The 22720-nt window shown below is 39.4% G+C and overlaps 9 protein-coding genes across 14 annotated transcripts in view; 5 read left to right on the plus strand and 4 right to left on the minus strand.

Annotated features, from left to right (window-relative positions):
- Window positions 1-3692, plus strand: part of LOC124316496 — a 37116-nt gene extending 33424 nt beyond the window's left edge. For 2 of the 4 annotated variants that reach the window (XM_046782480.1, XM_046782481.1), the window contains 6 exons: window positions 975-1137; window positions 1204-1567; window positions 1631-1830; window positions 1890-2026; window positions 2271-2593; window positions 2667-3692. In XM_046782480.1, coding sequence (XP_046638436.1) covers window positions 1521-1567; window positions 1631-1830; window positions 1890-2026; window positions 2271-2593; window positions 2667-2760 — 801 coding nt within the window. In that variant the 5' untranslated portion in view covers window positions 975-1137; window positions 1204-1520 and the 3' untranslated portion in view covers window positions 2761-3692. Of the gene's footprint in view, window positions 1-700; window positions 910-974; window positions 1138-1203; window positions 1568-1630; window positions 1831-1889; window positions 2027-2270; window positions 2594-2666 lie in introns of all 4 variants that reach the window. The other 2 variants (XM_046782479.1, XM_046782482.1) reach the window with 2 other exon arrangements.
- Window positions 1-22720, minus strand: part of LOC124316136 (sporulation-specific protein 15-like) — a 610960-nt gene that overhangs the window by 526786 nt on the left and 61454 nt on the right. The window lies entirely within an intron of this gene.
- Window positions 1-22720, plus strand: part of LOC124316145 — a 411551-nt gene that overhangs the window by 111435 nt on the left and 277396 nt on the right. The window lies entirely within an intron of this gene.
- Window positions 9061-11817, plus strand: LOC124316204 (chitooligosaccharidolytic beta-N-acetylglucosaminidase-like). Of its 2 annotated transcripts, none has more exons than XM_046782008.1 (6): window positions 9061-9193; window positions 9263-9472; window positions 9655-9898; window positions 9963-11155; window positions 11225-11402; window positions 11468-11817. In XM_046782008.1, exons 2-6 carry the CDS (start codon window positions 9399-9401, stop codon window positions 11669-11671), a joined length of 1893 nt encoding a protein of 630 aa, XP_046637964.1. In that variant the 5' UTR covers window positions 9061-9193; window positions 9263-9398; the 3' UTR covers window positions 11672-11817. The 2 variants fall into 2 exon arrangements, with proteins under 2 accessions (XP_046637964.1, XP_046637965.1); XM_046782009.1 differs by having other exon boundaries at window positions 9313-9472.
- On the minus strand, window positions 12831-14516 carry LOC124316355 (alpha-(1,3)-fucosyltransferase C-like). The gene is made up of 2 exons (XM_046782252.1): window positions 14438-14516; window positions 12831-14333 (listed from the first exon to the last, which is right to left on the minus strand). Exon 2 carries the CDS (start codon window positions 14156-14158, stop codon window positions 12974-12976), a length of 1185 nt encoding a protein of 394 aa, XP_046638208.1. The 5' UTR covers window positions 14159-14333; window positions 14438-14516; the 3' UTR covers window positions 12831-12973.
- Window positions 15424-16310, plus strand: LOC124316763 (WSC domain-containing protein 2-like). The gene is made up of 3 exons (XM_046782711.1): window positions 15424-15601; window positions 15665-16124; window positions 16205-16310. Exons 1-3 carry the CDS (start codon window positions 15487-15489, stop codon window positions 16308-16310), a joined length of 681 nt encoding a protein of 226 aa, XP_046638667.1. The 5' UTR covers window positions 15424-15486.
- Window positions 16562-17796, plus strand: LOC124316458 (WSC domain-containing protein 2-like). The gene is made up of 4 exons (XM_046782431.1): window positions 16562-17003; window positions 17057-17269; window positions 17326-17575; window positions 17648-17796. The coding sequence occupies exons 1-4, from the start codon at window positions 16667-16669 to the stop codon at window positions 17751-17753; spliced, it is 906 nt and encodes a 301-aa protein (XP_046638387.1). The 5' UTR covers window positions 16562-16666; the 3' UTR covers window positions 17754-17796.
- LOC124316314 (putative zinc finger protein 833) lies at window positions 17873-19803 on the minus strand. Of its 2 annotated transcripts, none has more exons than XM_046782181.1 (8): window positions 19454-19803; window positions 19111-19382; window positions 18928-19045; window positions 18786-18867; window positions 18621-18706; window positions 18520-18549; window positions 18334-18437; window positions 17873-18270 (listed from the first exon to the last, which is right to left on the minus strand). In XM_046782181.1, exons 1-8 carry the CDS (start codon window positions 19800-19802, stop codon window positions 17962-17964), a joined length of 1350 nt encoding a protein of 449 aa, XP_046638137.1. In that variant the 5' UTR covers window position 19803; the 3' UTR covers window positions 17873-17961. The 2 variants fall into 2 exon arrangements, with proteins under 2 accessions (XP_046638137.1, XP_046638138.1); XM_046782182.1 differs by having other exon boundaries at window positions 19111-19377; window positions 19454-19561.
- On the minus strand, window positions 19885-22407 carry LOC124316341 (G2/mitotic-specific cyclin-B3-like). The gene is made up of 8 exons (XM_046782234.1): window positions 22250-22407; window positions 21779-22070; window positions 21559-21717; window positions 21337-21495; window positions 21040-21270; window positions 20820-20975; window positions 20472-20752; window positions 19885-20390 (listed from the first exon to the last, which is right to left on the minus strand). Exons 2-8 carry the CDS (start codon window positions 21968-21970, stop codon window positions 20339-20341), a joined length of 1230 nt encoding a protein of 409 aa, XP_046638190.1. The 5' UTR covers window positions 21971-22070; window positions 22250-22407; the 3' UTR covers window positions 19885-20338.

The raw sequence follows: 22720 nt of genomic DNA on the forward strand, positions 1-22720 counted from the left end.
CCATTATTCCGTTAAATTTAGTTGAATCTATAGGTTGTTTTGAGAGAAATAAATTTTTGTTTTGTTTAACGACTATTATTCCGCTTTATCTTCGATGCGTAATGGCTCCTCACTGATTGATTGGTTGTCATGACGCCGCTTTTCATGACTCACCTGATTAAAACTGCCCATTTTTCGTCAGTTTTTAGTCCAACAGATGAAAACCAACAGCAAAGCAACTTAAGTGAGTGCGAATATATTATGCCATTATTTAGTTGTTCGGAATTTGTTATATAATGATGTTTCCAACTCCTGACGTGCGTTTTAATTTTTGGAGTTTGATTCGTTGTTGCGTTCAACTCGGTTCAACTTAAAGGTTACGCTTGATAGATTGAGATATTATTGCGGATGAAAATAACGAGTCTTATTTGTGTTTGTATAATATATCCCTGTCGAAAGAAGATAGATTTCGTGATTAGAATTTTTAAATGTCATGCAGTCTAATGTCAGCATGACGGTCTGATATTATTTCGTATTATTTGTTTTCTAAGTGGCTATTATGGACATTGGACAATAATCTAGCGTTTATTGAAACGGAGTTTACCCTGGGGACTGGTCTGATTTGGTTTATTACTCATCGATCGCGTTTTACTGGACGTGAAGGAAAATTATTGGCGTAGCAATCGTTTATTAACTGTTAATTTTAATTGGTTACTGGCAGGGAATTATACACGTTGATGAATCAAGTGTCAAACGTTCTCAAGTCTCAAGGAGTGGGAAAAAGGTGATCCAGTGGCAATTGATGTCCCACCAATTTATGTCCACTCGCTGTCGCCTCAATGCTCGCTTGCTGTGCCCATGTCGGAGCCGTCCATTCCGTAGTCTTTACCGGATTCAGTGCGGAAGCGATGGCCAATCGCATCAACGACGGTATTCATTCTTTTAATTTCACTTTATTTAAATTGTTTTAATAATATTCTATTGTTTTTCATTAGCTGAAGCTAAGGTAGATATTACTGCTGGCCAAGGGGTCCAAGGGGGCAAATTAATTGAATTGAAGAAATGAACAGCAGTTGAAAAATGTCCGACTGTTAAAAATATTCTCGTAGCCAAAAGAATCCTGTTGATTCACCGTTTCTTGATGTCAATCTCGATGAGGTTTGCTTTAAAAAAATAATTTTACTTTTATAAACTGTAGTATTAATCAACAGAAAATTTTGTCAGGCGTTGGTTAAAGAGAGTGGTGGATGTGAACCGGCCGTTTTGGACAGCGAAGATTTGCTGTTTATGCTTTACACATCCGGCAGCACAGGAAATCCTAAAGGGATTGTTCATTCTTAAGCTGGCTATCTTCTTTATGCGTCGTTGACGTATAGTTGAAATAGTTTTCGATTGCAAAGAAGGAGGATCTCAAATGCTGACGTAATTAATTCTCGTTTTCCCAACAGGTCGATATTGGAAGGCTGTCCAGCGTCTAAAAATTAACCAATTGTATGCAGCTCCTACCGCCATTCGATTATTATTGAAATACGGCGACGAACATGTCGAAAAATATGATCTCAGCTCTTTCCGCACTCTGGGTTCTGTGGCATGATTGCTGATTAAGTGTCTAATTAAACATAATCACGTTTCAACGGTATTTTCCTCTTAGGATTAACCTATCAACGTGGAGGCTTAGCACTGGTACAACAAAGTTGAACGATGCAAAGAGAAATGCGTCGTTGTGGGTGGCAAACGGAAACGATAGGCATTTGCATCAGTCCAACACCCTCAGCCCCTGGCTCAGAAATTCTTCTCGGCATGCAGATAAGGCCGATGTACGGAATCTGGCCGGCTATTCTAGAAGAAAAGGTAATGTCTCATATTTATTGATTTTCAAAATTCATCCTGGCTAGAAATCTTTTCTGCAAAGGGGAACGAGTTGAAAGACAATAATGATGTAACATCTGTCTTGTGCTTGAAAAATCCTTGGCCTAGAATGGCACGCACCATTTATGGAACATATTACAGCCGCTTCATGGAAACTAATAATCAACCTTTTTCAAAAGTAAAAAATATCTAACACATTTTCGTTATATTTCAGCCAATATTTCAACGAGTAAGAGTATGGGGGTTAAAATATTGGATAGTATTCAGTGCTCGGTAAACATAACTGGGTAGTAGGTGAAGCGACTCCAATATTGTCCTCCAAACCGAATTTTGAAATTCAAAACTAAATTTATGAAAATATTTATAACTTTAGAAATTTAGGTTAGTTTTAAATGTGAATTTATCTACCTCAACATTTTCAGCGGCCCCAAGGTTGGCGACAATTTCCCTGTGGATCCAGTTGCTTTGGCGGAGGACAATTGCGATCCGGTGCTACTCCAATTCGCATTTCGTCAGTTCCAGCACCTGGAATTTTGTCCAAAACGGTTTTCTTAATCGCCGAACCACCAGTGCAGGCCGCCAAAAGAATCAACAACGTGAAGAACAGACTGAAGAGACGCATCTTTTTGACTACGAAAAAATGTGCTGCGTTTGCGACGACTACCCAAAGACTTTTGTCGTCTATAGAATGGCCACAGTTGTCAAAGTTATGGAACGCGACCGCAACAAAAGGAAGACGAGAAAAGTAAAACGCCCTTGGCACTGTTGTGTGAAAGTCATAAGATTCTTTTTTTCTAAACATTTTCCTTTGACCATAGTAAAAGACGCATCCGTTTTGAGAAATCGTGGCAGGAAGGGACCAGTTGGCCTTTTTTGAAAACTCTTGACATCATTCACTACTTTTTATTTTGAACCGCACCGTTGCGTTGCAAAATTTTATTTTTATTTATTAGACGCAAGTGTCTAACTGTCCGTTCAAATATTTGACCAAGAATTATGAACTTCTTATATTTTCCTAAGGATCTTTAATAAAGCGCAATGATTTTTCCTATTAAGTCTGCTGGGGAGAAGTTTGTAAAGAACTTTTTATTTTTGTTATCTTCTATTTTATATTGATTACCTCTTAATTACATTAATATCTTAGTTCGTTCGTTCGTTGTTTCTATCTCGCTTACTTCGACAAATTTACTTTTCGGAAAGAAGAACTTTTTAAAAATATTTTTTTTTAGTTTTCTCCGGTTGATAGGGTGTAGTACTTAACTATGATATTTCTTGTTAATATTTATTTGCTATTTTTGTTTTGGCAAGTGTCGGACCTATGCGGAAAATGCAAATCCAGAAATTAGGCGATAAACTGATGAAGTGATGAGCGGTTCCCGTTCAACCGTCTCGCACTTTGACTATTTTCGCGATTGTGATGTTGGCAACGCTGCACATTCCAAATAAACAAACAAGATTGAGAAAAAAAGCTGCTGCATACTTGCATCGCTTGCGTAGTAATTTTGTGGGTAGGAGATCTAAAACCCTCAAAAAGTTTATGACAAAAGAACTCCAAAACGTGAACTCGTAACGAATATTTGCCAAATAATCTTAAAGGTGTGTTTGAAAAGTTTTCACGTTTGTTTCTAGAACATTTGGTTTCGTCTTTGACAAGTTTTCATGAAAGTTATCGTTACGGTTTTGCATGAAACTTCCAAGTATAGTGTCAACCAAAATAGCAAGAGGTTAACTAAAGACTAAATAAAGTCTGTCATTTCCGTAGTGTGGAGCAGCCATCAGGAGCTTCAAGACACCACCGGACATCACAGTCCTTCCTTCCAATAGATTAATGTATAATGGAGTTCACTCAAAGGTTAGAATCATTTTCTTTTTCTTGTTTGCTTTAGTTCCTCTTGTTACTTCTTTTGCACCTCCCCGTGTTGACCCTGTTCATGAATACCTTTGTGTTTTCACCTGTGCTGTTTTTTTCGATTTGATGAAGTAGTATGGGATCATGAATTGAAATCCTATAAAAAAGTTGGATTTGTATATGAAAATGAGTTAGGGGAAATAAGATTGGGTTAAAATTTAAAATCGCACTGTTTCTGTCCTTGATTATATTTGTAACGGATTTCACGCTTATCTTTTCTGCCGATGGATGTGAGTGCACCAACAAGCAATAACTTATTATCTTTCCTTGTTTTGAGAGGCTCTACGTTCTTTTTACTTTGAGAAGAAATATTCCCAAGTGGTTCGAAAAGACGATAACGACGAAGATTTTATTTAACTTATGGGCAGATGCGAAAAAAGAAGAAAATTTGGCGTGACGATTCTCAGGTCAACTGAAATCTAGGGGTTTCTCATTTTGGGAGAACTAGTACACAGTCAGCACCCAAGTGTTACATGGTTTATAGGAAGACAAAATTGTCTCTTGTTATTTCAAGTTCTTTTAGGGCGGGTGTAATGAAGTGGCCACTGGCCAGTGGGGAATTAAGCCACAAGCCTTCGTAAGATTTCTTGATGCTATCTACATTGTGGACAACAAGGCAAGGGGTGGTTGGTGACTACTCAGTTCAAATTTAACCCGTCCAAAAACTTTTAATATTTTTCTTGTTAGGAAAAAAAAGAGATTGTATTTTCAATAATATTTAAAAAAGGAGTTCTACTGTCGTTGGAGTTCTACTGTCGCATACAAAGACATTTTAAAAATTATCTAAAATAGCGGGGTTCTATTGTCGGTGGAGTTCTTCTGTCTTTGGAATTCTACGGTCATTATACCAATGATTCAGCCTTCAGGTATAAAATTTACCAGATGTTGAGTCCTCAGAGTTGATATTTCACAATGTAGGCTATAAATTATGTTTCAAATTGATTGTATTTGCAATTTTCTTATAACTTTCAGTTTTGTTACAACACGAAGGTAAACAATTTGATTGCATTGCATTTGCCGCCTGATACAGGCGATTGTATAGCATCTAGCGGAGAAATTCTTTACTGCCTATCGGCCATTGCCATTCATCGTCTGCTACGTAACTTTTTCATTTCTCACGTGGTCCAAGCGGAGGCGGTCGCCTGGTCGCCATTTTCATGGAATTTGGAAATTCCTTGCCCAGTTGGTTATCTCTCTTCTAATTGTGCTACTAACTATTGTTAAATATAATTTGTTGTCATTTCGTTTTCATTAAACATTCCTCGCTGTCAAACAGTAACGATATTTGTTCTTGTCCAGCCCAGCTTGTGATTCATTGCTCAAAGTAACTTTTATGTTGAAATTTTCTAAAAATAGTTTTGTTCTGGTTTCATTTAAGTAAGAATAGTTAATGAACCTAAACATTATTTGTGTTAATCTTTCTATTTTATTCAGATTTCCTGACTTCAGGAGATGGTGAGGTGTGAAGAGATCTGCCAGATTGACCAGGACTCGTGTTCATCACCAAATTATTTCATGTAGTAATTTACCTGTTAAGTGAACACTAAGATTATATTGTGATTCCTTTTAATAATAAGTTGAGACATCACTATCTTCGTTAAAGGTTTTTTTTGTGTTAGGATTCATTTTTGACAGGAAAATTTAAAGAAGTTTTTTTTGGGGGGAAGGAGGTACTTTCTACTTTGGATTCTTTAATTTTATTTCTGAGAGTGGATGAGGTGGCAAGATTCAAAGTTAACTGTAAATTCCTTGACCCTTGTTCTGTGACTGTGGCGTTGGAGGACAACGTCATTTTGAGATGACAGAATTTTCGAGTATTGTACATAACGTTTGTTCATGTTCCCAGAAAATTGACTCGTTTTATGCCATGTCAAGCGATTTCGTAATGAATGGTCTCAATTAGATATTGTTTTTATTAGCTTGACTATACTTCTCCCCGAGATTAGTTGCTCCTGACTAGTAATTGCTATTTTCCGTATCGACTTCTTCCTAATAGTAATTGCCACAATCTTCTCCTGACTGAATGTCTTGGATGCAGTTTTATCACGGCCATGTTTACAGTTTGACTGATTGGCGATTTCACGTAGTCATACAATTAACACAGATTGGAATACATTTTGTTCTTTTATTTGAAGACATTTATAAAAAGATTTTCCGAACATCAACCAGCTCTTTCTCATGCTAAATAAACTATGTATATTCGTTTACGATATGTATTGTGTATTAAAGTATTGATTCTTAAAGTTGAGATGTGAAATTTAAAACAGAAATAAATAGTTGGAATTGCATTTATTTTCCCACCTCCGCCCACAATTCCTCCACTTTTAATACAATATACATAAATACATACAAACATACACACACTTAAGTTAACCCATTGGCTGCCACGCCATACAACCCGTAGGTTGTACTCTCTACTATTCTACGCGCCACGTCTGAAGGATCCATGACCAAGGTGGGACTTGCCATCGCTGACAAGTCCGGGCTGACACGGTGACAGGAGAAGATGGAATGCACAACCTCTAGAATCCATCACCGTATCGACAAGGGGGAAGTCCCTATGGTGCATTGCCTAACAGGGCCTTTCGGCGAATCTGGGGCTGGTGCAACTGTCCGACCCCGCGGCAAATAAACCACGAGACCGAACAGCGCGGGCCCGTGCTACAGAGCTAACATGGGGGGAACAAAGGCGTGGCAGCCAACGGGTTAACTAACACAAAACATATTACCAACAACAAATGATGTTCCGCAGCTGACATTTTTGACACACTGGCGACTTTTTGGTGTCGGGCTTCTCCACGACTCCTCTGCATAACCTGAAAGAGAAAACAATTCTTATAAAATGACATGGCAATTAAAGTTACACATTGGTACAAGGATCAGATTTTTTGCTCTTAACTTAAACAGCACACTAATATTTGATTAAAATTTGGCTGGCAATATCGAGAAATGTACGCAGAACAAAGCTCACTTACTAGATTCATGCAAATTTTCCGGAACTATACCGGAAGTAAGCGATAGCGACTTAACTATTGAGCTCCCGTCAAAATAAACCAGATATTCGTGATCTCCATGAAATTTGGGGTCGATTAAATGTGATTCAAACGAAATCCAAAATTTGGCCAAAATCGAGAATTTTCCTGAACTACAGTTCAGGAAAATTTTCGAAACCGGAAGTACGCGTACGTACAAAAAAAAACATGAACTTTATCACAAATTTGATGAGGATCCCGAATATGTGGTTCGTTTCTGCGTGGAATGAATATTTACTGAACTACTGACTGAAAGTAGAAAAACCGGAAGTAGAAAAAAACACATTATGAAAAATCTAACAAGTGAGCTTTGTTGGTGGAATGGTTATCGTCAGTTTTCCCTAAAAAATTTCCACACAGCAGCTGCCGATAAATGTTTAAAGAGATTTGCAAAGTAACTGAAACTGACTGTTATGACAGCTATAAAATTATGAAAAAGCCATCTAGCGTTAGAAAAAAGAAACGTCTAAGAAATACTTCGTTTGAGCGTAAGAAGTGCCTGATTTTGAAACTATTACACATACCAGAGTTTAAAGCAAGTAGATAATTAGTAGATAGTCTACGAAAACAAGTCAATTGTCCGCTACCTGAGCATAATCCCGTTGAGAGTGACTACAGGTGCGGATGAAGAGACCACTGAAGTGGTTTTACTCGTCAGTGATGTACGACAAGATGTGTAGCAGCATAAGCAGTGAAGCTAGATGAGCGTGCGTCGCGAAGATCTCCATCCTTGGAGCAGAACTTTGGTGGAAATCACTCTTCTGTCCTGGACAAAGATCAGCTGCAAGTCACCATTGTCTCAAGGATCTCCGTGCCGGACCACACAATTCCAATAAAGAATAGGGTTGTAGAAGAGTTGTAGAATGGCGTTGTAGATTGACATCGGCGGCCGACTCGCTACGTGCTGTAAAAAAACGAATGGGAAATTAAAATGAAGCTTAAACAAAAAATAATATTTTTGCGTCTTACTTAAAGATTTTGGATTAACTCCCTCCGATTGTCCACTAAAGAACGGCTGCTGGCGAGAAAGTATGGCAAAAATTTCATCCGCCAAAATACGAAATGTTGAGAGAAGGTAGCAGCCAGCAATTCTTTCAGGATTCAACACTCTAAACACATGTGAAGAAAACAAGTTCAAGTTGTTCCTAAACAAAGAACCGAAAATTTATTTTACCATTGTGGTGAGGCCCATAAATATACCAAGGCAAAAAACGTCGTAAAAGTAAGCTTCGTAATACGCCAGGAAGTTTACTGTGATTCCTTTGTGTGAACTTGTGTTGTCTGATTGTCTCATCGTTAAATGCAGTGGAATAGTAAGGACTGTACTTGAATTCTCCATCTCATCCACCTATAATGAAAAAATAATTTCATAAAAATTAAATACTTTTCTTTGTTTATTCAATGTAAGACATAACAGGAATATTCAACTGATTTGGTATAGCTACACAAAGTAGTTGATCACCAGTTAGATCTTGAAAAACTGCTAAACTAGACAATCTTCGCAACCCCTTTGTTGATGATAGCTGCTGATATATTCCACAGGGAGGAGTTGCAGTATAATTTGCATTACTATGTAAACACTATCAAGGGAAAGTGATGACTATCGAACTTGTTTGTAAGACATAATTTTCTAGCATTTCCAGTAGAAACATTATAAGCACAAAAAGAAACTTACATTTAGAATGGCGTTGAAATTATTCCAAACAAAACACAAAGAAAATTACGAAGAAACATGGAAGACACCAGCTGTAGAAACGTTCAACATGTGACAAGAAAACAATGCGATTCTAGCGACATCTAACAACAATCAAAGTGATCGTTTTATTTACTTTTATACGCCACCTTGAAAAAATCTTGATAAAATTTAAAAAAATTTAATTTAATGCTACCAATGCACCAGTAGCATAGTTCGGGAAATTCTTTATCGTGATTTCAGACGAAATCAAAGCCACAGATGTATTCCAAATGTGAACTGGTTATTGCAAAATAACCTTCAACAAAATCACGCGATTCACGCCCTTCGGTTGAGAAGCTGAAGATTCCTTCAACTCGCCCTACCTTGATCGTGTACAAACAAAGAGAAAACAAAATAAAAACTGGTCTGAGTGCCCAATTTATAAAATCATCGGCCCAGCGAGGCCAACAAGAAAAAGAAAAACATCAAACCAGGATATACGAACTTGTTTGAAGGCCAGACCTAACCCAACAACATCAAAGAACCAATAAATGGCTAGTATGTTTCATCAAAGAAGTGAATCTCGACTGAGCAGTCCGAGCTGAAGCCGACAGAACAAGACTAACATGGTAAGCAGCTGGTAACATATGTCAACGAGCGTTCTTCATAAGCCATTACGAGTACAATAACAAGTCGTTTGTATGTTATTATACAACCCTCACTAAACAGGTACGATCAACACACATTATGCATACAATGACCCACAATGTAAAAGAAATCTTCGCTTTCTTTTGACAGACGAGTTTGAGTTGCTTAGTTTCTCTTCTCCCGTTATTGGAATTATTCAGGAGCGCGACAACACTGAAGCCAAGAGTGCTATTACCACTTGTGTTACACTTTCGAGCACAAATCTTCAGACCTCTGAATAGGAGAGATGGACACGAAATTTCTCTTCTTCATCGGATTGTTTTCCATCGCTCAAATGGCCGTTGGGCAAAGCCGAACCGGGTAAGAAAATCAATTTGTCGCGTACAATTGTCATTATTCCAATTCAACCCTTTATTAAATGCTTCAAGTTTTATGTGAACGAATGGAAGAGTAAAAGAAAAAATAATTGTGCAGATATTAATAAATCAAGCCTTTGACAATTTAGGTTACTTTCTAAAGTGTGCACGTCTTTCTTTATATAGGGAAGCATCCCCCTGGGCTTGGGCGTGCCGAACTGGCAGGGGATGTGTTAAAGTGGCAAAAGATTTACCTGTAGAAGAAGGAGATAACATGAATAACCCAACACTGGCAGGTTGCAAATTGACTTGCAATGACGAGTCGGTGCTGTGGCCAAAACCCCGCGACGCAATCTATCTCTCAAAAACCCTTGTGTCTTTCCTTCCGGTAGACATCCGCATCAATCGAATCAACGCACCAAGCGCCGAGGTACACCCCCTGTCAAATGCGAATCAATTCCATTTTTAAAAAACAAATATTTTTTCTTTTACAGGTTAAATCGTTGACGAATGAAGCGATTGCAATATTCCGTGGCGTCCTCCGCAAGAGTATTCCGGAAGCATTCCGCCGTCGCAACCAAACAGCAAAAGATGGACAGCGGCCGCAAATTCATATCGAAGTGTCTATCACGTCAGGTGACGTAAGGCTCAGAATGGAAACGCAAGAATCTTACAATTTGCACGTGAAAACGATATTCGCCACTGCGGCCACACCTGCTAGTCCGCGCAGCATAACATCCGTTTCCATCACGGCAACGACTTTTTTCGGAGCTCGTCACGCCATTGAAACTTTGTCGCAAATCATGGCCTGGGACAAGACTCTGGAATCGATGATTATGTTGACGGATGCCAACATATCCGACTCGCCAGCCTTTATTCACCGTGGTCTCATCATCGACACGTCGCGTAATTTCGTCAGCGTTCCAGTCATCAAGAAGATTATCGACGCCATGTCCTACGATAAACTCAACGTATTCCATTGGCATCTGACTGATTCGCAATCCTTCCCGTTCGTGTCGACTCGGGAGCCAAGACTTGCACTCTACGGAGCGTATTCACCCGATCAAGTTTACCACCCTGAAGATATCAAAGAATTGGTCCACTACGCCACGGTTAGAGGAGTCAAGATCGTTCCGGAATTTGACGCACCAGGTCACGTTGGCAGCGGATGGGAATGGGGCGAACGTGCTGGAATGGGCCAGTTGGCTCTTTGCCTCAATATAGAACCATGGCACGACTACTGCGCCGAGCCACCTTGCGGAATCCTGAACCCTATCAACGATAATATCTACTCCGTATTGAGCAACATCTACCAGGATATGAATGATTTATTTCAGAGCGATATTTTCCACATGGGTGGCGACGGGGTGAAATTCAAATGCTGGAACGAAACCACTGAAATTATCGATTGGCTGAGGGCTCGTGGCCGGAACGACTACAGCAAAGAGGATTTCCTATATCTCTGGAGCCACTTTCAGAACCGATCTCTAGAAGAAGTCGACAAAGCTTACGGCAATAAACAACCCATCGTTTTGTGGACCAGCCCCCTGACAGACGATGGCCATGCCGAAAAATTTCTGGACAAGGAAAGATACATTATTCAAATTTGGGCAAAGGGTACGGACCAGAGTATCGCTCAACTTTACCGCCAAGGCTTCAAGTTAATTATGACAAATTATGACGCATGGTAACGTGGGCAAAGAAAAATGGATACGAAATTCCAAGCGATTCCAAATAACTACTAACTTTTCAACAGGTACTTTGATTGCGGGTACGGACAATGGGTTGGTAATGGCCCCAATAATTGGTGCTCACCCTACAGTGGTTGGCAAAAAGTTTACGAAAACAGCCCACGAAAACTTATCACCAATTTTAACGAGACATTCAACAGCCATCAAATATTAGGCGGGGAAGCCGCCATCTGGACTGAACAAGTACGTATATAACGAGGGCCATCATTTCAGTGGAAAATGGATTAAACATTGCAATTATGAACTAGGTTGACGGAGCTGCTATCGAAGGGAAACTATGGCCTCGTAGTTCAGCTTTAGCTGAAAGACTGTGGACCGACCCGGACACGAACTGGCGCGCTGCCGAGCACCGCATGAACCACCATCGTGAACGATTGGTTCAACGTGGAATTCATGCTGATGGTCTTCAGCCAGAGTGGTGCCACCAAAACGAAGGATACTGTTTTCTTTGAAGAGAGAGAGATAAAAATGCAGTACTTCAATAGAACAGAAACCTTCTCGTCGATTTTTTTTCTTAAATTTAATCGATTAACTCAAACTATGTGCACTGGTTGCTGTATAGTGTTCAATTGAAAAAAAATAAACAGGACAGCAGAACTAATTTTCACTTTTAAAATCCTGATCAAGAAGAACTTTGAGAAATTCACAGCGAAAAAGGATGTGAATAGAGGCCTAATCATAAGAATCTCTCTCCTCAAAAGCTGCACAACAAACCGGTTCAAAAGCCTCAAATGCATGGTAAAAATCTCCACGTCTTCCTCAAAGAACCAAGTCAAGGTAGCAGCACTAATCTTTTGTTCTCATCTTTATGTTTCATAGAGTAAATTGAAATATAGACTTACATGCATAGGCGATGCTTGAAGTTCATGCTCTTCGATTTTCACGTGCCGTTTGTGGGTCTGCTGATGCACTATAGTTGAAAACTGAAATTTGTGTCACAGTTAGATCTTGAAAAACTGCTTAGCTAGGCAAACTCTTTGTTGATGACTGTTGTCCGCTAATCACTGCTGATATATTCCATACACCATAGGGAGGAGTTGCAGTATAATTACTATGTAAACACTATCAAGGGAAAGGGATGAATATCAAACTTTTTTGTAAGACACAATGATCTAGAATTTCCACTAGAAAAATTATATGAGTCAACATGGAAGAAAGCAGCAAGAACTTCCGAACTTCGACATGTGACAAGAAAACCAAAGAAAACAATGCGAAGCTCGCGACATCTAACTACAATCAAAATGATCGTTTTGCTCATTTTCTTTTATAAAGGCCCATCTTGTGTTTTTGTGATGGCGAAAAATCTTTATGATAAAATTTAAAAAAAATTGAATATTGAGTAGCTATGGAGTAAGATGATTCTAGAATCAAAACAAAATTGAAATAGTTTCAGTTAGGAGTTAGGACTTTTCAACTCTATGCTCACAATTCAAAATTCACAACTTTTGGAATGTTCCACTATCGTGCGTGATCCTTCTAAAATTTTGCGATCGATTGCATGCGTGGCCTCATAGGTTTTAATGACAGTTAAATAGTTGAGGAACTATCGCATACTTCTGGTGTACTTCCGGAAAAAATTACACAAAATAAGCTAAATCGAAAACATTTTTCCTTAACATTCCTTTTTATTTACACTTTCAATCTTCCACTCAAACGAAATTAATTAAAATTATATCGATTTTAGATTTCCAGACAGAACCATGCTATTGCAACAAATAAAATTTTACAATGTAATCAAATTCAATCACGATTTTTTAAAAGATCCATTTTGGATCAAACGGTATGCACTGGTTGTTGTCACCCCAGTATGATATCAGATCCTGATAAGATTTCGATTCGAAATCTCTGTGCAATTTCTGACACAAGTCACAAAATGAATTACGCCACATGTTCTCCTCACTGGATGTTACCCGGTAGTGATCCTTCCACCAAAAATATTCGCCGTACAGCGTATCGTTGGCGTCGAGGAATTTCAGGTAAGTGGCCAATTCTTCCGGCTTGAATTGTCGAGCGTCGATGTAGGAATGGGTCGGAGCGAATTGAGTGTAGTCGGCCCCGCCATACACAATCGGAACAACGTCTCGATCCATCATGGTAAAAAACGTTTCTGTCACGTAATCAGGACAAAGTGAATTTTCAAACGACAGGTAAAACTTGTAGTTGCGCACCAGAATGTCGTAACACTGCGGTCCATCACAAGTTAAGTTACCACATTCGCCGTAAACGTCAACTTCAATGTAATTCTTTAATTCTTTGACATACAATTCCCGCTGACTTGTTGTGTTGCAATCGGAGGCCATCCAAGCAACAATGGGTGAACCTTTGTTGGGTTTTGAAATCGACTTTGGGCGTGGCCGGAAGGTTTTGCGAGCTCTTTCTATGTGACGGAGTACGTCTTCCGGCGAGAGGAACCTCAATTCTTCCGGCTCAATCCGTCCGTAGAGCATAGGAATATCCGAATCCCTTCTGTAGGTCATGGTCCAATTGAAAACGCCTGTGAATTCACTCACGTTGAGATAAGAGGCTAGCGATTGCGGTGATTTTCGGGTGTAGAAGACAAACTTTTGATTTGTGTTATTGCTCTCCGATTGAAATTCAGCCAACTCCATTGGGTCGACTGGTGAGAATTGGTCGTCGAAAATGACGACGATGGCGTCGTAAGATTCGATGGGACGTGCCGATCGATTGGAAATGATTTCGCATCGAATAGAACCGCAACTGCCGCTATGCTGTCTGAAGAATCTTTCATTTTCGTTAGAGTTCCAGAGTAAAATGGATTTTCCTTTTTTGCTCTGTAAAATGTAATCGTGAACTTTTTGGAAAGGGAAATTGTACCACCAAAACACCAGTGTTCCCACGACGACCAAGAAGACGGCCACTTTGACGGATCGTCTATTCCTGATGTGTTCCGGTAAAATCATCAAGAGAAGCAGCCACATGATGATAAAGCATTCAGCAGAGAATAGAGAAACGGAATATTGTCTTTGTTATACACAAAAATATTTGGCTTTCATCCGTTAAAAAGTCGATTTACAATCTCTCGCTTGGAGATAAGAGAAGCCAGTGATCGACATAAATATAGACATTAAGCTGATAAAAAAAATGTACGTCACGCTGATAAGAGAGAAAGAGTTAAGTGAAGAAGTTATGCAAGTTAAGTTTTTGATTAGTCATTTGCTTTTCGACTTTTAAACAGAAAGATCAATCTAATTAATTACTATTTAGTTAATCGATTCGACAACTTAAAACCACAATAGGTTCAACCAAATGCAACGCAAACTTATGGATGCAATAGCAATTTTGCGATCCTGTTGCACCTCAGCCTTATAAAATAAAAATGTAAAGAGAATAATCCAAATTAAGGAAAACCTTAGTCCGCTCTCGTTCACTGCTAAGTGCTAACACCGAACTCTAAATTCTGACCTTTTAACCATTGTGGGAAGATCCAAGTTTAGTTTTAGAAATCCAAGCGTCGGTCGCTGCACATTTTTTGTTGCTGGTCTGTTGGCTTTGGTGAATTTAACAATAGTCTTTTGTTGGTTACTCGAGCAGCCAACAAGACAAAAGCTGTTAAAACTATTTGTCACTATACAGCCTCAAGAAAATAGTGAAGCTCACACTTCCGGAACAAGAAAGCTGGTTTAATAATGTTCAGCAACATCTCATTATTTGTTGGCCGTGACTAAACCAGTGGACCGAAATTCCCGTTTTCGTCTTTAACTTTAGTTTATTCTTTCTATTACTGTTTTGTCTTTGCACCTGTTTCCCTGAGTTATTCTGTGTTTCCCCCAGTATAAAAGTCCGACGCCTGCCTGTTACCGGCAGAGTCGTCACCGGCAACTGTAAACCCCAACACCAAGGTAAAATACACTACTGACAAAGTCTACTAGAATAGTATATTTTGTCAGTTGTGTATCATCACTCAGTCAGCTCTCAGTCACGGATTATTCTGAACACTACCGACATTTTATCCATTATGGAAAGATTCAAGTTACAAAATCTGGGTGGCCGTCACTGCACATTCCTGGCTGCTGGCCTGTTATCTTTGGTGAATTTAACAATATTCTTTTGTTGGTCGCTTGAGCAGTCATCAAGACGTCAGCTGTTCAAATATTTTTCACTGGAGCAGCCAAACGACGAAGAAATTGGTTATCCCGCACAAGTAATTGTGTCCAACGCACTGGATATTGGCTACCGACCGTGGGGAAACGATCCTGATTGTCGGGAATACACCGTCAGATTCATCCGCAATGGAACTCAACCCAAGATGGCTCTTATGTCCTATCCAGGAAGCGGAAACACCTGGATACGCGGAATTATCGAACGACTGAGTGGTTACTTTACCGGAAGTATTTACGCAGATAAGGACATCTACGTGAAAGGTAGCATTATATTCCATTTCAAATTCGCTACAGAAAATGTTCAAATTGAATCTTGTCGGATAGGATTTTACGGTGAAGGAGTGCCCATCGATTGTGGGTGTACTATCGTACAGAAAACGCACGATCTTCAGAGAAACGACTACCAACCATTCATTAACAAAAGCGCCATCCTCATCATCCGCAATCCGTACGGCGCTCTTGTCTCTTACCGAAATTTTAGAACTACTGGAAACAGTCACACGGCATCCGCTTCGCTAACTCAATTCACTGGGCTAGAATGGGAGAAGTTTGTTACGACAGAAATCGTCGGATGGAAAACAAAGGTATTGGAATGGATCCCCAGAATCGGACATGGGGGAATTTTACTGTACGACGACGTGTTGAAAGATAAGCGGAATCAATTCCGAAATCTCATGCGGTACCTTGGACTAGAAGTGGACGAACGACGGTTGGATTGCGTAATCAAACATGATTTTTCCTCATTCAAACGGAATTCAACTCCTACCACGAATGAAACAATCAGGTAACTACAATGGCAAAAAAATACTTCTAAAAATAAGTTTAAAAATCGTAAGATTTTAAAATTTAATGTTCCTTTAACAGGGATCCATTCGATGCGTCGTTGAGAAGCATCATCGACAAGGAAATTGAAATTGTTCAAAAAGCCCTAGCAGACTATGGCTATGATCTAAAGCTGCTGAAAGAATAAACGAAATCGTCCATCACTTTTTCTAGAAGTTTAATGCTAAAGTCACTTGTCTTATCGGCTGTGAAATTGACATATCTGTGTTTACTAGTCGCTAGCTCTGAGCGTTATCTGGAGTTGTCGAGAAGAAAAATTCGTCAAGCGTACAATGATAGCCTACGTTTCAAATCGAAAAATCAATAAATAAATTTAAAAAAAAAGGAAAGATACGAATGCACTTTAAGGAAAAACTTACTCAGTCAGCTCTAAGTCACGGATTACACTGAACACTGCCGACATTTTATCCATTATGGAAAGATTCAAGTTAAAAAAATCTAAGTGTCCGTCACTGCACATTCCTTGTTGCTGGCCTGTTATCTATGGTGAATTTAACAATATTCTTTTGTTGGTCACTTGAGCAGTCATCAAGACGTCAATTGTTTGAATATTTTTCACTGGAGCAGCCAGACGACGAATTAATTAGTTATCCCGCACAAGTAATTGTGCCCAACGTACTGGATATAGCTTACCAACCGTGGGGGGACGATCCTGATTGTCGGGAATACACCGTAGGATTCATCCGCAATGGATCTCGACCCAAGATGGCTCTTGTGTCCTATCCAGGGAGCGGAAATACTTGGACACGAGGAATCATCGAACGACTCAGTGGCTACTTTACCGGAAGTATCTACGCAGAAAAGAACCTCTACATAAAAGGTGGCGTCCCTGACAAACGTGCTTCACAAAATTATTTAATTAAATGTTGTTAGGATTTTACGGTGAAATAATGCCCGTCGATTGTGGCTGTACTGTCGTACAGAAAACGCACGATTTCCAAAAATACGACTACAAGCCATTCGTCAACAAAAGCGCCATCCTCATCATCCGCAATCCATACAAGGCTCTTGTTTCTTACCGAAATTTTTTAACTACTGGAAACAATCAAACAGCATCCGCTTCGCTAACTCAGTTCACTGGGCCAGGTGTGTTCTCTATATCCTCTTTAGCACTTTCGCAATAACTGATGTGGCTGCAACAGGGTGGACAAAGTTTGTTACGAAAGAAATCGACCGATGGAAAACAATCCTGTTGCGGTGGATCCCCAAAATCGGACATGGGGGGATTTTACTCTACGAAGATTTGTTGCAAGATAAAGAGAATCAATTTCGACATCTCATGCGATACCTTGGCTTAGAAGTGGACGAACGCCGGTTGGATTGCGTAATCAAACATGATTTTTCTTCATTCAAACGAAATTCAACTCGTTCTACCAGAAATGAAACAATCAGGTTACTACATTGGCAAAATACTTGTGAGCACTTAAAAATTAAGTTTCGACATTCTTTACGTCCTTTCAACAGGGATCCGTTCAATTCGGTGTTGAAAGGCATCGTCGACAAGGAAATTCAAATCGTTCAGAAAGCCCTAACGGACTATGGTTATGAATTAAAGCTGACGAAAGAATAAACTCTCGCATTGTGGCGCAACACAACTGTTCGGCATTGTAAAATGACTCAATTAAAAAAAAAATACCTTTAAATACTTCTCATTTCTGGACGTTGAAAACTGTTGAAAAATAAAATCGCTAACGGGTAAGTCGCAGATATTATTGTTGTTTTTTAAAACACGTTTTCTAATATCGAAAACCTACACAAAAATAAAGGTATTTGATTAGTTAACTGGGAAATATTAAATCGCTATCTAAACTAAGGGTTAATTGAGACAGATCCAACGTGGGCAGGGAATCGTTATCATAATAAGTTTTTGAATCGAAAAAGCTGGATCCTTCGTCCATCGTGTCAAGGGCAGGAGTCTCATTCTGAGCAATCTCCAATTTCCCAACTTCCACAGTAATTTTTTCTTCCGGAGCTGTTAGTTGCTGTTGAGCAGTTACTAGTCGTTCCAGCCAATCAGGCCGGTGACGAATGATACCGGTGCCTTCTACACCTCGTCCAGCTTCGCACTTGTGAGTCCTCTGACTCACCTGAAATTTCAAACACACAATGAACGATTTAGTGTTCAAACAAATCTCTTAAAGTCCATTCACCTTGTAGCGGAATGATTTACCGCACGTCAGACAGACATAAGGCAAAGCTCCTGTGTGTATACGTCGATGGACAACGTAGGAAACTCTCTGACGAAAAGCTTTTCCTTCAAGAACAAAAGGCAATTTAGTCGTGTTAAATTAAATTCTTCAAAAATTAAAACTATGAATAGTTTAAGTTTTTCAGACCGCATATGTCGCAAGAGTAGGGTTTCTCGCCTATCAATAGAAATGAATTCCGTTTAAATTTAGCACTTTATCATCTAACACGCGATAAGCCATTCAAATACCTGTGTGAATTCTTTGGTGATTATGAAGCGTCGAAAGTTCCTTAAAGCGACGATTACACTGATCGCACGAGTACGGTCGGTCGTCGCTGTTGGATTAGAAGCGTGGATCAATTCGTAGTAAATAAATGTTTCAAAAAACTATCTTTCTAACAAAGAAATTCTAACCTGTGGTAGAGCAAATGTTTGTGGTAGGACTGCTGAAAAGTGAACGTTTTACCACACTGATCGCAAGTATAGGGAGTCTCACCTACGTGAAATCAAAACCAAGTTAACTATTCGAGTGTTAATCAACTGAAGATAAACTCACCAGTGTGAAGTCGCGAGTGTTTCCGTAAATATTCTTTGGTCGTGAAAAGTTTTCGGCAAACGGAACACTCCCATTTTTTGGCTTCGTGAGTGCGACTGTGCTGCTGCAGATATTGTTCCTACCGAGATTCAGATAACAACTCACCTTAGAAGATGATAATTACAGTGTGGAAAGATGTGAAACCTTCTTGAATGTCTTGTCACAAATCGGACAAACGAACAAAGCCTTGGGTTCCTCTGCTTCAACGGGTGATGAAACACTAGATTCGACTAATTTCGCATCGGATGGACTTCTAACTGAAACTGCAGATGGATCCGATTGATGAAGTTTCTCATGTGCCTGCTTGCGACCTAGACTTGCAAACTTCTTGCGACAAAATTGACACTGATGCTTGCGGTCGATTGAACTTCCCGTCTGATGCGCCATTCTCAAATGTAATGTAAGACTAGCCTGAGCTTCGGATTCCCCAGAAACATTAAACTTCAATTATAATTCAATTCCTTATTGCTAATAAAAAAGTAAGTACCTTTAAATAATTTGCAGCAGTGCACACACAGAAATCTTCTTTCTGGATGCTCCGACTCTACATGTAACCTCAATACTGCAATGTCGTTCGTTTCGAAAGTTCCGCATTGTTTACAGGCGTATTTTTTCGGGTCCTGTGGGCTAACTAGAGCAAGTTTCACATTATTGGCATCTAGGGGTGTTAAGTGTTGATTAAGGTGTTCTTTTAACTCTGTTGCACTTGCAGCTAAGTGACCGCATAGGGGGCAATTCAAAGGTCTTTCAAAGAAATTTAGGAATGCTGTTACGAAATTGTTTACTTGCGAAAACGAGCTGTGAAGACACAACGGGCAAGCGACAGTAGTCGCCATGGCTGTTCAACTGTCTTCTACGATTTTAACATCTTCAATAGTCCCAGGCTGGAACTTACTAAAAATAGCTAGCCGCCATGCCTTCTTTCTCCAACGTTCTAGTGTATTTGGAGGGAGGGGGGATGAATTACAGAGGACTGTGTGCTCGTGTACGGTGTGTGTGTATATGCATGTGTACGGTTGGGACTATTCAATTTTCTTATCTAGTAGTAGGAAATTTAATCAAGATCTATAATAATAGTTAATTAGTTATCGATAAAAACGGAAAAAAAACTTATTTTTTACCTTTTCTTATTTAAGTTTTTTGGAATACGCTACTCGTCATTGGTTGGTAGTTGGAATCGTGTAAAAAAATTAGATTGACAGATGACAGACAGAAAAGGTAGAAGAAGAACAGAAAAGGAAAGACAAATGAATGTAAGCACAGGAATCAATAAATTTCAGGAAATAACAATGACGCCAAATCGAAAAAAAAAAAATCAAGGAAATCCAAGAGTCGCGCGATGGCAGTTTCTTATATGAGCAAGTCACGAATTTTAAAATTCCATTTCAGCAGGAAGAGCAATCTTGGCAACTTCATAAAAGACTCTGGAAAATCGAAACAGATTCCAACTTAAGTAACGACACAGGTTTACAGTAAATTGTTTAAATATGGAAAACGAAACTTACTTGTGAGAGTACTTATTACGGATGGTCTTAAGATTTTTTGACTGCAGCTTGATCAGCATAGCATGTAGGCGGCAGGTTGTTTCGCGAAGTTCTGCCTTAGTAAAACTGCTATAGTACTCCAGTGTCGGCGTCCATTCACCAGAGTTCTGCATCTGGAAGGCCATCATAAGGGCGGAAGCGGCCATAAGGGAGTCCTTGACGTTTATCAAGTCATACTCCATCAGTGATGTTTCGAGGATGAAACGTGCCAGTGTTAAAGTCTCCATGCTAGCCTTGCTTACCTGATTTTACAAATAAATTCATGAATCACAAGAATTACAAGATAAACCAGAAACAAAAAAGACTTACTCTAGCGTAGCGACGAAGGAAACTGTAGGACAATGGGAGGCCAATATCGAAATCGACTGCTTTGAGAATGCTCATCTCCATCTTGATAAGATCTCTACGGGTGTAGGCATCATCACAAATGTAGAGGAAATCATCGACACATGGTGGGCAACGTTCCTATTAGCACAGAACAACTGAGTTAGAAAAATGGCGGGAAAGGATCGGAGGACAAGAAACTTACTTCAAATTTTGAGCTAATAAGCATGGCAGTGGTTCCGACTAACTGGAGATTTTCCTTATTGACGGTAGTGTGAGAGAGGTAGAGATCAACGAGACGCACAGCAGAATAAAGAGTTTCGTGATTGAGTTCGAAACTTTCTTGCACTTCCACCAGCCAGTCGACCAAAACTGCTCGCATGTCGCAAGTAAGCTCTGTCTGCTGGTCCATGTAACGACGAGGAATAAATTTCAACTGAAAACGAAATGAACAACAGGTGTTAGGAACATTCTTTTTGGGCGCAAAGTTGAAGACTGTTACCTCGCGTTGCTTAAAGTAAAGGAAGATATCTTGGGCATACTGAGGTGTCTGGAAAGGATCAGTTCCACACTCACTGTCAAAATCTTCAACATTGGGAGGAAGCTTCCTCTTTGGCTTGGCATTCTCAGGAGAGAAGTAAATAGTTGCCTCTGAATCAATCTTCATTGAACAATGAACAATTAATTAACAACCCCATGTTGGTGTTCAAGATAAGATTACTACCTGCTCAGGTACTTTAACATCCTCTTTGACTACATTCAAGGTAAGTGCTTTAGTTGAAGGGCGTGACAATTGAGGCCTAGCAAGATTAGTGCTATTAGTAAGAGATGAGACCTTTGCTGCCTTGGCAGCTTTCTTGGCATCTTGAAGTTTGCTGTTAGCCTATCAAAGGAAAAATAACAATTGAGATACTGGCAACAAACAAGTGGTAAATGGCTGTTACATTAGTAAGGTCTCCCAAAGCTGAACGCTTCTTGTTATCTGAAGTCAAGACCGTCTCAGCTTTCCTCTTCTTGTTGACGAGGCTGTTGTTTTCAGCTACAGCTTTAGATGGATTCGCAGTAGCTCTGGGGTTCGCAGCAGCCCTCATTCTTGTTACCATCTGAGTAATGCCTGAAGGTTTGGTGGGTGCCATGATGTGTTTGAATTCAAATTCCCAGATGGGTTATTCAATCAAAAATGCAATAAAATAGTAGGAACAAGCTTTGACCCCTATTCCTTTCAATCCAATTGAGCTGTAAAGCAGAATAGACAAGAACAGGGACATAAGTTTTGTGATGCACGAAAAGCGACCGTTGGCGCCATGCACTCAACGTACAATGTTCACACAAAAAATCAAATCACCATTTGCCACGTATCAGTTAAAAAAATCAGACATCCACATTAACGAGAATAGAATGAAATAGAAACTTACGGGCAGAAATAATGTTGACTATTCAAGTGTGATTTACAAAATCATTACTTGTTCCACGAATTCTTTCCCCAACGAACATAGACTTGTGAGTTGTCCTGAGATCTACAACCGACTCAACTGAAATAGAGACAAGTTAAAAGCGCGAAAGTAAACTGACTGCAGCGAACCAACGGTCACTTCTTTTCGAAATTGCTGCGCTGCCAGCTGACCGAAATCCCCTACCAGCTTCATTTTCTTATTGGACAATTCTTTTTTTAAATAATAGATAATGTAAATTAACTGTGGTTAATTATTTATTACTTATTTTCTAAATTTTGTAATAATTTAGCTTTGCATTTTTACATTTTGCTTGATTATTTTTTTTTAACTTGCTAGGTCCAAATAATGTTCATTTTTACTGGACCAAATATTTTTTAAATAATGCAAATTTATTTATTAATAAAATTCTGCACGTTTTAATCAATTGTTTGG

Source organism: Daphnia pulicaria, chromosome 12, assembly GCF_021234035.1.
Source record: "Daphnia pulicaria isolate SC F1-1A chromosome 12, SC_F0-13Bv2, whole genome shotgun sequence".
Classification (NCBI taxonomy): Eukaryota; Metazoa; Arthropoda; class Branchiopoda; order Diplostraca; family Daphniidae; genus Daphnia; species Daphnia pulicaria.

Coding starts and splice junctions, on each gene's coding strand:
- LOC124316204 (XM_046782008.1), top strand. CDS start 9,399: ATGGACACGAAATTTCTCTTCTTCATCGGATTGTTTTCCATCGCTCAA. Junction 9,899..9,962: donor TCAACGCACCAAGCGCCGAG/GTACACCCCCTG, acceptor TTTCTTTTACAG/GTTAAATCGTTGACGAATGA. Junction 11,156..11,224: donor ATGACAAATTATGACGCATG/GTAACGTGGGCA, acceptor ACTTTTCAACAG/GTACTTTGATTGCGGGTACG.
- LOC124316355 (XM_046782252.1), bottom strand. CDS start 14,158: ATGTGGCTGCTTCTCTTGATGATTTTACCGGAACACATCAGGAATAGA.
- LOC124316763 (XM_046782711.1), top strand. CDS start 15,487: ATGGCTCTTATGTCCTATCCAGGAAGCGGAAACACCTGGATACGCGGA. Junction 15,602..15,664: donor TAAGGACATCTACGTGAAAG/GTAGCATTATAT, acceptor CTTGTCGGATAG/GATTTTACGGTGAAGGAGTG. Junction 16,125..16,204: donor ACCACGAATGAAACAATCAG/GTAACTACAATG, acceptor TTCCTTTAACAG/GGATCCATTCGATGCGTCGT.
- LOC124316458 (XM_046782431.1), top strand. CDS start 16,667: ATGGTGAATTTAACAATATTCTTTTGTTGGTCACTTGAGCAGTCATCA. Junction 17,004..17,056: donor AAAGAACCTCTACATAAAAG/GTGGCGTCCCTG, acceptor AAATGTTGTTAG/GATTTTACGGTGAAATAATG. Junction 17,270..17,325: donor AACTCAGTTCACTGGGCCAG/GTGTGTTCTCTA, acceptor TGGCTGCAACAG/GGTGGACAAAGTTTGTTACG.
- LOC124316314 (XM_046782181.1), bottom strand. CDS start 19,802: ATGGCGACTACTGTCGCTTGCCCGTTGTGTCTTCACAGCTCGTTTTCG. Junction 19,383..19,453: donor CTGCTGCAAATTATTTAAAG/GTACTTACTTTT, acceptor GGGAATCCGAAG/CTCAGGCTAGTCTTACATTA. Junction 18,707..18,785: donor AAACATTTGCTCTACCACAG/GTTAGAATTTCT, acceptor CTAATCCAACAG/CGACGACCGACCGTACTCGT.
- LOC124316341 (XM_046782234.1), bottom strand. CDS start 21,970: ATGGCACCCACCAAACCTTCAGGCATTACTCAGATGGTAACAAGAATG. Junction 21,496..21,558: donor ATGTTAAAGTACCTGAGCAG/GTAGTAATCTTA, acceptor TGTTCAATGAAG/ATTGATTCAGAGGCAACTAT. Junction 20,976..21,039: donor TTATTAGCTCAAAATTTGAA/GTAAGTTTCTTG, acceptor CTGTGCTAATAG/GAACGTTGCCCACCATGTGT.